At 38.3% G+C, this 12,936-nt stretch overlaps 1 protein-coding gene across 11 annotated transcripts in view; it reads left to right on the top strand.

Annotated features, from left to right (window-relative positions):
• celf6 (CUGBP Elav-like family member 6) overlaps nucleotides 1-12,936 on the top strand; it is a 166,459-nt gene that overhangs the window by 95,878 nt on the left and 57,645 nt on the right. For all 11 annotated transcript variants that reach the window (XM_081605410.1, XM_017303995.2, XM_017303998.2 and 8 more), the window contains exon 3: nucleotides 11,103-11,151. In XM_081605410.1, coding sequence (XP_081461536.1) covers nucleotides 11,103-11,151 — 49 coding nt within the window. The remainder of the gene's footprint in view (nucleotides 1-11,102; nucleotides 11,152-12,936) is intronic.

Below are 12,936 nucleotides of genomic sequence, written 5' to 3'. Positions count from 1 at the left end.
TCAGGAGGTTTATAAATCTGTTGTTTTTTTGTCTGTGTTTGATACAATCAGAGTCCACTGTTTTATATCTTAATATAAATGTATAACTACATTGTAAAATTTTATTACAGCTATTTATTAGTTTTTATGTCAGTGCTGAGAATCATTAAAGATGTATTTAATTTATTTCCTAACAGTAATATTTGAGTGACGCATTACATGGTAATGTTTTAGACAGTAAAAATTAATGATTTTCAATTCAAATAAAATAAATATATACAAAATATTGTTAAATGTGAACTTGGAGAGCACACTTTTGGTTCTGAACCTGTTACAGGTCACAAACCAATGATTGGCATTGTATCATTCGATCTGTTCAAATATTAAAGAAAATAAAATAGTATGAAATCACAATACTGTAACACTCCTTTCATACCTGGAGACAGTGTGTCAATGTGTTCTTGTAAGCACTGTACCATTTTTGCTGCTCGGTGTTTTAACAGAGCAGTATTTTTTTCCCCCCAATTGTTCTGTAATGTCTCTCAGCTGACTCCTCATCAGCACAGTATTGTGTATGAGCTGCAGCACAGACCCGACCGGCAGGTACGAGTGGAGCAAAGCGGGACACACATTCATAAATCTGACAGATGAATTGTGTCATTACCTTCCCACTTATTATTATTCTCTTGCATTTCTTTGCACTGCGTGCCACTTTAACTGTTTCCACATGCTGGGTCCAAAACATTTGTACTGTGGCCTTGCAGAAAGACAGGTGCTCCCGGGGAGGTGCTGAGTTATTGTTGCCTTTTCTGTTCTGGCTTTTTGTTTGTCTGCTTGAGCCCGAGCATTGGACTTGTTGTGCTTTGTTGCATGCACTGAAAGCAGTATGTGCACTATTATAAACTCAGACGGTTATGATTTTTCACAGGTTTCATTCACTGTAAGCAAAAATACATGTGATGTTACGGGGGAAACCTTGAATTATTAGGGACCGGAACAGTGGAGGCGGGGGTTGTCCTGCTGTTATGATGGTGTTTGTGTTGGGGCTTTGGTCGTGTCACGGGACGGTGGATGTTAGCTGGTGACCTACGGTTCTCAGGGACGTTATAGTTCTGGTGTCTATCTTTCTGTGGCTGCTGCAGCTTCCAGGAGCTAAGACTACCTGGCCTTTGCTGCTCTTCTCAACTCCAGGTGAAAAACTAGTACACACGCAACTACACTTCTGTAAAGTGACATCGTCTGTTAACTTCTTTTCTTTCTAGCTGCACATTAAGATCCGACTTACTTCAGAAGAGGTGGCACGTTGTGGATGCCAATCATTGTGTGCACTCTGTCCCATGATGGAGGCTAAACCGCTGCCACAAGTTGGCCCTGCTGCTCTCGTTAGTTTTCAGGGAGTTTTTTATTTTCCTAGGAACCGAAGAGCCTTCCAATTTAATTTAGTATATTTCAGAAGTGCAGCCTACAAAATTAATACTTTTAGAATCCAATAACTTTATGTCAGTGCATGTATTTAATATAGTGATTTTGGGCTACTGGGCCAAGTCCAAAAGATGATTTTTCCACTATTGGGTTAATGCTCAGATATTCCAGGTTTTCTTCTGCCTTGAATGCATAGTCTCATTTGTGAATCTCATGCGGTGAGAAAGTCTCAAATGTCGAATGCACAGGCAAGCTGATCCATGCGCCAATCCGTTCACAGCTGCTGTACGTATATTTGCTGATTTCGGCGTGTAGTATATTATTACTAGTGTATGTCATACACATTTCTGTATGCGGTATGTTTATAAATCCTATTATACGCGTTATGAACGTTTTAAATACTAATTTGACTCTGTATAGATGTCCCCAACTAATTTCAGTATTCACATTCATAATTTCTAACCAAGTAGTTTTTTGAAGAAGTTACATGAATGATCAGGGCTTTGTGAAACACTTGAAAGCTTGAACCAATCTAATATTTAGTCAATAGATTCGCACCAAAAAGGGTTATTGAATTAAAATTTTTCCTTTTTTGTTTGATAGACAGTTTTCGATTAAAATGTGATTAATTGTGATTAATACATTATATAGCCTGGAATTAATTAAAAAATTGAATCGAGTCCCACCACTAAGAATAATATAAAGCACATCAATCAGATCACCTACCTGTGCTGTCTAAGTCACTGTAGATGAAAGTGGCTGCCATAAACATAAGAATGTGTCAGACTAGTCACAGTTGATTGCTGTTCATTGTGAACACTTCTGCATCCAGTCACAGATGTCCTCTCTTCACTCAAACACTGTAGGTGCTGAAATGATCAAAGAGATGGCAAAGCATTTGTTTAGTTTTTGAACTACTGGTCCTGATCTGATGAGACATTCTTCAAAAGTTTAACATCTGACAGCTTGAATCATGTTGGAATGACATTTCTAAATCAATAAGGAATGCTGCAGATGGTAACGGATGGTAAGATACTGAAAAATGAGTCATTCCTTTAATGGATGGGTTAAGAGAGAAAAAAAAAAGCCTTACTGACGTTATAAATGTTTTAAGAATACACCAGATTAGAAATAATTTCCAAAATATATCCGGCAACCAGAAAGTGAAGCAATTATTATTATTTTTTCATATAAAATGTATACATTCTGTGGCATCATGAACCTGTGATTTATAAATAGCATAATTACATTTATAATTGCTTATTTAAAAGTTGACAAACTTTGTTAGAACAGAGTTGTAATATTTTAGGAGCAGATCCTCCTTTGCGTTTTATTTCAAATATACCAGGACGTGGAAGCACAGGTTTGCACACATGTGGTTCCCAAAAATACCCAATACAGAGTATCAGCCAGGCTAACTAGACCACACGTTAAAAATCTTACTGAGGTAATAGATAAGATTTAAATATTATTTTTAAGGATTTACAGTTTAACACAATTGGTTGGTTATCAGGATACACTCATGTTTGTTAAACTTGCATATCATTTCTTTGAAAATATGTTAGATTTAATTTGGTAAATTATGAAAGTGGAACTTTTTAAATTGGCAAAAAAAAAAATCAAAAAAAGATTCTTATTTTTATCAGAACAACCAAAATAAGAACAACAATTTGCAGACCGGGTCTTATTTCTCTTTTTCTCTGTCATTGTTTGTTGTTCCTTTACTCTCTTCAGATCTTTTCAACATTTCAAATGCACAAACAAACACATGCACACACACACACACACACACACACACACCCACACACGCGCGCACACACACGCACACACACGCACACACACACTGAATGCCCCGGTATAGTGTCCCTGCGGCCCATGAAAGAGAAAGAGAGGAGCTCTCGCCTCACAAGAACAGACCTCATAAAACTCCCTGTCACTTTGACTAATTTGTTAGTCTTGTCTCACTGTGTCGAATTGTCACCCCCTCCTTCCTCTAACCCACCTCTAGACTGATTCACCTTGCCTTTTTTTCACTTTCACAGGAAGAGGAAGGAGGGAAATAGGGAGGAAAAAATGGGGGGCAATAAATGTAATATAGTGCACTGGCCATTGGTTTCAGTGATCTACACAGCCGTCCATCCACAGTAAGAGGAAGAACAGAGGCTTTATGGAGCAGAAGATAAAACACGATGGCTCGATCTCTCATCAACTGTCTGTCTTTGTAAGGCCCGTGCTGTCTCCCCGCTGCAGGAGGCCTGTTAGGTACAGATTGGTAAGAAATAAATATAGAATCAGAGAATAAGACTGTTATTGATGCGGGTTGGGCTACAGTCCCCAAGACGTGATTGGGGTGGACCAGGCTAAGCAGGGTGCGGTGTTAAAAATTGATTCAGATGTTCGGCTGAGCCTCTCAGAGGACCAAGGAGTCAATACGAGATACATAGAGATAAATTTAATTAAAAAATGCTCCATGGGGGGATCAATTGCCAGGTAATTATGGAAAACGGGACGGAGATTAGAGACCAAACACAAACAGAGGAGCATCACTACGGGGATTACTCTGTCAGCTGGATATGAGCAACTTTTTATTCTATTAGTTTATTCGTTTAATGGTTTATTTTATTTTATTTTTTAAGTGTTTGCTACACCTCCCTCTTTTTCCAAGCCGACAATGAAAATGCAATCTTTAAATAGGAGCTCTGGCTTATAGAGCTAAAAATAGACTCCATCTCACTGTCAGCAACCCTCGGCTGAGCTGTCAGCACCCCTTCTCACTCTTCCTCACAGTGAGGCAGACACAGCACTCCTTCATGTGTTTTCGGGGGAGACAGGCAGCGTGTGATCACTCCAGCTCAAAGCCATCCCCACCAACACGCACAGCGGGCCCAACCTCTCCTGTCTCTGCAGTCTCATAGGGAGGCCGCTGTGAATTCGCACACCAATTTGAGGAGAAGACTGATTCCCACCATGCTGGCCCTGTTTCCCCTTCCAGACAGAAGTGATGGGCAGGATGTCCTGACGTGTGAGCATTGGGTGATGGAAACAGTAATTTGGCCTGCTACAGTGTGTGGGGATCTGAGAGCTACTTTTTCAGTGAACCATGAGATACTTGAGTTTCTAAAACTTTGTATTTTGTGTGTGAATCAAGAAAAAGAAAAAAAAAGACAAAAGTACAGTATTTTCTTTTGAATGTACATGCTAAATATCACACTTTAGCAAAGCAGTGTTGGAAGTTCTGTCACTTTTTTTATGAAGCTGGCGTTTTTTTCTTTAGAGGCACTTCACTGCAGAAATAGAGGTCAAAGGATGTATTACTGGCTTGAGAATGATTTCTGTGTTTCAAAACAGTTTATCCAGACACCCAGAAAGACAAACCCCTCTTCAAACTGCCTCTGGCCGATCATAAATCCTCAGTTGAGGTCGGCTTGTCCGGAACACGTTACCTTTCATAAATGAAACTGAAATCATCACATCTGAGTTAGACATCTGATGGGAATCCAGTTGTTAGGTCCAGTTCTGGATAAAACAAAATTTGAAGTTTATAGTTTACAAAAAATCAAATAAAAAAACCCAACAAAAAACCTATTTTTATTCACATCAACTAATTTATATTTAATTTGTTTTTTCTCTAAATGATGTAGATCACCGTTTTATAGCGGTTTGCCTTGCTCACATTAACTATATTTTAATTTGTTTTATTTCTCAAGAAATGTATTTTCATTGAGAGCACATTTCATGTTTTCTAAATGTCATCAAAAATCAAAGACCTTTCATAGAGAAATGTTCCTGTTAACTCCATGCTTTTAAATGACTGAAGGTTTATCTTTATCCTGAATCTCACACAGACACATTAAATACGTTTTTTTGTTGTTTTCTTTGTATAGAAACATCTGTCATCTGCTGCTGTCACTGTCTGCTTAAAACGGATGACACAAGTAATTTGTCTCATTGAGCAGATAATGATTCATAGCCCCATTTTTCCAAGAATACCACAATTAACCTATGATATTTTCAACCTCTAGTAAAATGTAAAACCACAGCTGTGCATGAAAAAAAAAACATGTCTTGGAGAACACGAGCATGATGCAAGAAAGCCTTGCTGATTTTTTTTTATTTTATTGCATTGTTTTATGCTGGATTCAGTCTACAACAATTAGCTTCTTATTACAGCATTGAAGAAACATAATTTGGAATTTTTATTCATTTTGTGGATTTTTCAATTCAATTACATTCACTTTGTTTATATCGTATCAATTCCCACATAATCCAGTTATGTCCCTTTTCTCCAGTTCCATCTATTTAGCCAAATTATACATTAATTTGATTCAATCTTGTTTATTATTTTAAAATCTGTTCAAACACAGTTTGATGCAGATTAAAATGACAAATTGTGCAAATCTATAGATTCATACAGTCAAATTCAAGTTAATCAAAACTTTCCGATTAGTAAAATGTCTGTCTGAGAGGAGCGACAGATTGCATTGAATCTTCACTTCGACCTGCTGCTTCATCCTCGGTAAGCATGCTGAAACATGCTTATTCATGTCACTCATGCTTACTCATGTTAGACTCCCTTTTAGCATAACCAGGCTCTGCTAACTGCATTGACAGGCTGCCAGATGAGAACAGTGAAAAGAAACGGGGAGAAACTTGAAAATTCTAGGAAGGTGTGCTTTCTGTGCAAAAGAAAACAACGAGCCAACAAAGCTAATTGCGGAAAATGACATGTGGAGAGCCGATAAGTCCAACCGAGGGGTTTGATCAATTCTTTGCAAAATCAGAAGAGAGGTGGAGCTGTTTTGAGTTCAACAATCTAGCACGTGGAGGAAATATTTATCTATTCAGGATCTTCAAAGGTGCAGACGGCGTGTTTGCATATGGTAGCGATATTGGGTATTCTTATTTTTAATGTTATTGCTTCCAGATTCAAGTCACATTTTTATAAATATAATAGCAGGAGAGCATACATTATGCACACTGTATATATAGTAGTTAAGACTTGTGAAACTAAAGCTGTACAATTTTCTGAAAATGTGCAAAAAATGTGTTGAAGACTGTTTTAGTTAATCAAATTATGTATGCCATAGTGTCATGTTTATGTGATGGCAGAATGCTATCTCTGTTTTTCCAAATATCATTGAAATAAATAAATGAGAAGGACATAGCTTCATCTAAGTAAAAGCTATTTAGTTAAGAAGAAAAATGTTGATTTGTATGCTGGATTACACAGGAAACAACTAAAAAGGCTGTTTGTGTTCTAGAAATCTAGTCACACTCAATGTTCTTCGTTGAGTGTTTAATCATGTGCTTTCTCTGCAAAATTCCACTCCAGAACATCCCATGTTTGCATGTTTTTGTTTTTTTTGTGGCGTTGATTTGCATATTCTTTTCCAGTTCCCACAATTGAACAGTTAATCATGGGTGTATTTTCTCAGTTTTCTAGTTGAGTTCACAGCAAGGAAGAATAAAAACAAAGAATTTCAAATTGTGGATCAAGTAATTTTTTAGAACTGAAGTTTGTGTTCAGCTCTTTCTTCTGTCACATGCTCGATAATTCTACCCATCCAGAAACAGCAAGCCATAAGAATTGCAGTCAGTTGAGGCATTAAGTGGATCAAAATCACTCATGCTTTTTGTGACAACTTTTTCTCTAATTTGAGTCGTTCATCTTGCTTGCTTTGTGAGCCGTGCTAGTCACAGATCACACTCAAACGCAGTCAAATAGTGTCCAATAGTGTCCTTGTCTACCTTTCACTTTGCTACTCTGTGTCAACCAGAGAGGCTAGACAAACGCTCAAAAGGGAAATATGTACAGAAAAACACCGGAGTTTTACCTCTGAAACTTGAACGCTGTCTTTTCTTGGCAAGTTCTTCTCTTCCACACTAGTGATTCTTTCTCCCTCCGTGACTGCTGCTGACTTTTATTCATCATAGTCGAATGAAAGATATAGATTTGCCCCTGGAGATTAGATGAAAGAAAAAAAATTGTATAGACATAAAGGAAACAGAGCATGAAGAGGGCGAAATATAGAGAGTTGGATATGGGGTAAAGAGAAAAAAATAAGAAAAAAAAAGAACAGGAAAAAGAGAAATGGCCTCTGTAAGTGCAGCAGCACAGACTTGAGAGTTGGCCTGCAAGACAGCATGAGCTGCCTATTTGTCAGCATTGATCAACCCATTAAGGGGCTGTGGTGGGAAGCATATTGGTTTTGGAGGCCAAAGGGACATTGAGACAAAGATAAAGCAAAAAAATTTGGTGTATGGGTGCTGGGTGGGGTTGGGGTGGTTGAACTTTCGGACAACACACATCTGCAGGATAATAAGAAGTCTGTTGTCTTCATCCACAACATTTCTGTTGTTAAATTTGCTGTGAGCAGTTGTAAGGTGGTTGATGTCATTTGTCTCAAAGCATCTCTGGAGGCCATGATGTATGTTGTCTCCGCTCCTTGTCAATGCAGTACTAATAAGAAGCTAGCTGGTGTCTCATAAATAGAATGTCACTTGTCATTTTCCTCAGTGCGTGTGATTGTGTGTGTGTGTGTGTGTGTGTGTGCGTAGGTTTCTGTGTGTGTGTGCGCACAAAGAGTGGGTGGTAGGTCTTGGCCCAAGGGGAAAGCAGGCAGCCTCTTCGCCCAGCCTCTGATGAATTCATATAATTAACTCTGCCTTGATCTGTTGGCTAATCCTGCACTCAGTAATAAGGGATTAAAATGTCACCTAAGCCACCTGCTGTTATTGAGCCCCAAGACTTTTGTGCCTCTGTGTGTGTTGCAGTACGTCGGAGAAAAAAAAAAAAAAGGAAGAGGGAAAGACGATAAAAGTAAAGTGAACTTAAAAATGTTTGTGCAGCAACCTCGCTTGTTAGAAGCATTCCAGCTGTCCGCTCAATAAAATGTTTGCAGAGGAGGCTACGGAGCTGCTCAAAGAAGCATCTGTACTCCAACCATATGCATGTGAGTGCTATTTACAGGTGCACAGTTGGGCCTAAAGCTCAACGCCATAATTTGGCAGGAAGCTGAAGTTGTAGTAGATTCGCTCTGAAAACGTCGACAGAATCTTGAAAAGGGGGCATAAAAGTAGGACAAACTGGATAGTGGGAGTTAAGTTTTTTTTTTTTTTTGCCTCCTTATCACCTCCTTGGACCAAGTAAAGAAAAAAATAGTGTGGAAGAGAATTGCCAATTGGTTGGCAAACAGCCTGCAGACCAACGACCTGGCTGCTATGTCTGCCTGCTGGCTACCTCCACTTTGTTGCTTAGCAACTCCAAGTGTACTTTTGGGTTAGTAAATGACTCTTGTTGCTGCAGTGGCTCAGGGGCTACTAATGAAGCCTTCTGACCAGTCACTGCCGTTTAAGACCTGGAAGCAGAATGATCAGAGGGCAGGGATTTTGGGAGCATCATAAATCTCTTATAATGTTCCTTTTCTGCCCCCACTTCAAACTGCTATGACTACATATAAAAATGTAAGCATGACATCTTGTAACCCCCCCAATAGTCTGTGATACTCACTCCGTTTCTGTTTGACTGCTTTGAATTCCTCCTCGGACCTTATCTTAAATTTACATGTAAGCATAATCAGTGCATTATTGAAAATAGACATAATAAAAGCCCCTTCAAAGAAACAGTAAGCACACATTTTTATTTTTTTATGTATCCATTTTTACAATAGCTTTCAGCTCATTAAGTGGCATAATTTAAGCAATTCTGTATTACAAAGATAAGGTCATTATTGTACAATTTCATGTTTTTAGTAAAGACGTAGCAGTCACACTGAACACAATAAAGAACGTGGCTGATTTTTTATGTCAATTAAAACTGAAGCTGTTTTTATATTGTCCTTTTTGCAATGAATGTTACATTTTAAAAGCATGTTTTAGGTTGATTTAAGAAATTGAATATTACATGTTCACTGCTGACCAAAGAATATCAATCAATCAATCAGATTTTATTTGTATAGCACATTTCAGCAGCAAGGCATTTCAAAGTGCTTTACATAATTAAAATAGAAACAGCATATGACATTGAATAAACAGTTAAAAAGACAGATTTTTTTTAAAGAAAAAGAAAAAAGGTTAAAAAAGATTAACATTAAACCCGCACCCCTTGTAGGACTTCAGTTAAACGTCTCACACCTCAGAGTTTTAGTTAAAACGCCATTTAACAAGAATAGAAAAAATACAAAATTTGTAAGTTATTTGCATTTTTATTGATACAAACCAAACAATTAAGAAAACATGACATTTATGTACCTTTACACCCCGGTACAGTAGCTTCAAACAAAGACACATTTTACATTCAGGTCTTCACTCTGTTTGTCTGAAGATGGAGACAATCATTCACCAAAAAAAAACATATCAGAATGGCTTAACTGCTGATCAAATTGTGAGAAGGGGTGTACAACATGAGGAAGTTTAATGAACTTTTCTGTTGAAAAGTTACGAATTGGTCCTTCTGTTGTCAACTCAGTTATTTATACATGTATGACCTACTTCAGCAGATATTAATACTACACAATACCATTTATCTGCACAACCCTTTCTTCACTAGTCTTTGATAATGTGTTTGTTTTTGTGACAAACTTTACTCTAGCGTTAATGCGTAACGCCAGGGTAGTGCAATACGTCACCATGTATAGAGCCATGTCCATGCATGTCTGGCATCCTCGGTCTATATTTTGCCATGTTTTCAGTTCATGTCAAGTGTTGTCAAATGCTGTGTTGCCTGAAGGCACAACATCCACAACGTTGCCCTGCAGCTGACTGATCTGAGTGGGCACTGTTACCGGCAGAAAACCTGGTCGAAATGTCTAGTTAGAAAGACAGACTCACTAAAGCCTGAAGTACAAAGAAAAACAATGCCAGATTTGATATGTGAAGGCACGCTTTGTAAGCTGCATCTTACGGCATGACTCTAAACTTTAAAATGGTTTTTGTCTTGAAACTATCGAGAAAGAACCTATCGAGGTTTTATTTTTAACAGGTTTTATTTTTTTATGTTAGCTTCCAAAGATTTTGCTCTCACTTCTACATCAAATTTTCTCAAAGCTTGTTGATCTCCTTCCCACTGTTAACCTTTCAGAAAGTGTTTTATAGCTGTGCTGCACCTAGGCTCTCAATAGCTCCAGGGAGAAAAAAGATGGCCACACCAGGTAGAATAGACTGACCATGCCGTTGCCTTAATGGGTGTGAGGTGCAGAAGGGCGTAGAGAGACAAGCCAGACTAAGTGCAGAAGAAATTGTAGAGGGTCAGGGATGAGCAGACTTTAGTTGGTGACTGTAAGTCTGGACCCAGTAGTGGACAGCAGAGCAAGGGCCAGTCAGAAAAGACCACTCCCAGTGAGGCTGGGAGGAGCTGATGTAATGATATTAATCTCCAAGTGCCATCTGATATCCAGCTTGGCTCTGTCATTGAAAAGTGCTAATTCTGCTGAACTGTGAGGGGGATTCAGGCTCTCTGGAGACTTTGTCCTGGATTAATTAAAGACACTGGCATTGAGCTTTGCGCAGATTTATCTTTTTTACATCATTGTCACCATTTAATTCCTGTGCTTAGCACACAATTTAGAGCAGACGTGGGACACTGACACCAGAAACGCTGCCATTTGATTATTTATATTTTGGCACTTTGTATATATTGTAAAGTTACCTCCTGTTGTGTGGTTAAACTGGAATTTCCTTTCTCTTCCTTTTTGCTTCTCCAGATGAACCGACCCATTCAGGTGAAGCCAGCCGACAGCGAAGGACGGGGAGGTAATTAACCTTCGTCTAGTCTCTGGTGAACAACCCCTAAAAAAAAAACACACTCACAGACAAACACACAAGTACTCTGCTATAGCACTCATGCAATCCTTAATATTCTGCTCTCACCTTAGACACACACTGGGAGTTAGTAGAGTTCCCCATAATATAGGTCACTTGCTTCTATTGACTTCCCATCTGCACCAGCAGAGGAGCTGTCTCAAGTTCACAGCCATAGAAAAAACTTCTGAGGCAAAGCAGAAAGGGACACAAAGTGAAAGCGAAAAGAAACAAAAGAATGGAGCAAAAAAAATGTCTGAAATGCAGGACCTCCTCAAGGCTGTGTCTACAGTCATAGCCTACTCCAGAGAGGGATAAATACTCAATCACTCTGAAAAGTATAAATGCATTCCTATGGAAGCTGCTCAGACACTATTGATTTGAGTGTGCTGTAGATATTGTGCTAGCACAACTAAGTGACCATCAGACCATCAGTGCTCAGTGTATCTATGCTTACTCTTTATGTGCATAAAAATTAAGTATGTGATCTACCTAGCAAGTAACAGTATAAGTGCAGACAACCACTGTAAACCTAAGAGGTTTAGGTTTCAAAACCATAAATTATACCAATTTCTTTTTCAATGTAAAACAATGTATGTTCTAAAAAAACATTCCAATTGTCATTCTCAATTTAAGCTAGTCTGAAATATGTTATGCTTGTGGAAAATATTGGCAGAAAAAATACAGTACCTTGCAAAAGTATTCATTCCATTTTTTCTGAATTTTGCAAATTATACATATTAATTTCAATTAGTTTTTCTGTGATTGTGGAGGGATTCCATCTGTAAAAAACATCTTTTAAACCTTGCCACAAATTCTCAATTAGAAGTTTCAACTATGTCCACGAAACTTTAAGACATGAAAATACTTTCATATAAAAGCTTAAATTTAACTCTTACTGGATATTTAGACTTTTTGTCTTGCAAGAATTTCAACATCTACCCATGACTTCTTACAGCCTCAAACATGTTATCATTCCAGATCTGCCCTGTTCCATACTTTGGTGAATAAAAAAGCACTAGCATGAGCTTTCCACCTCCGTGTTTCTCTGTAATAATGTGTGTGTGTGTGTGTGTGTGTGTGTGCGTGTGTGTGTGTGTGTGTGTGTGTGTGTGTGTGTGGGGAGGGGGGGGTGCATGTGTGTGCACGCATTAGGATTATGTGGCTTCCTGCGACGCATAGCGTTTTGCATGTGGACCAAAAGGTTACACTTTGGACTCATCTGACTGGAGCACTTTTTTTTCACTTGCTATCAACTATCAAGGACTGTTACAGATTTTCAAGTGGGTACTTTCACTAAATTGTTGTAACAACTGAATATGATCTAATCTAAACTATTCCATTGCAATTCTGGTTGTACATAGGATTGTACTGAGATTGGCATCTTCCATCTTAACTCTGACAGGCTTTCTTTTCCCTGCTGAAGAAAAACACAATGGCATGATGCTGCGAGTGCCATGTTTTACCACAGGAATTCTATGTTTAGAATGATGTGAAGTAAAAAAATTCAGATTTGAGTATATTCAAGAGAACTCCATCTTCATGTTCACTGTGTCTCCTATATGGCTTGTTGCAAACTAGAAACATGACTTGTTGAGGCTCTTTCAGTATTTTTTTTAATGTTGTCTCACCAGATTTGTGAAGTGTATGATTAATAATTTTCATGAGTCTGACTTAAGTCATTGATCTCTGCAGATCCTCTACAGATCACCCACTCTGTTTTCTGATTAATACTGT

This window comes from Poecilia reticulata, chromosome 3, assembly GCF_904066995.2.
Source record: "Poecilia reticulata chromosome 3, P_reticulata-male-v2, whole genome shotgun sequence".
Lineage (NCBI taxonomy): Eukaryota > Metazoa > Chordata > Actinopteri > Cyprinodontiformes > Poeciliidae > Poecilia > Poecilia reticulata.
Note: the sequence above shows the minus strand (reverse complement) of the source record. Positions and strands in the feature narration are given on the sequence as shown.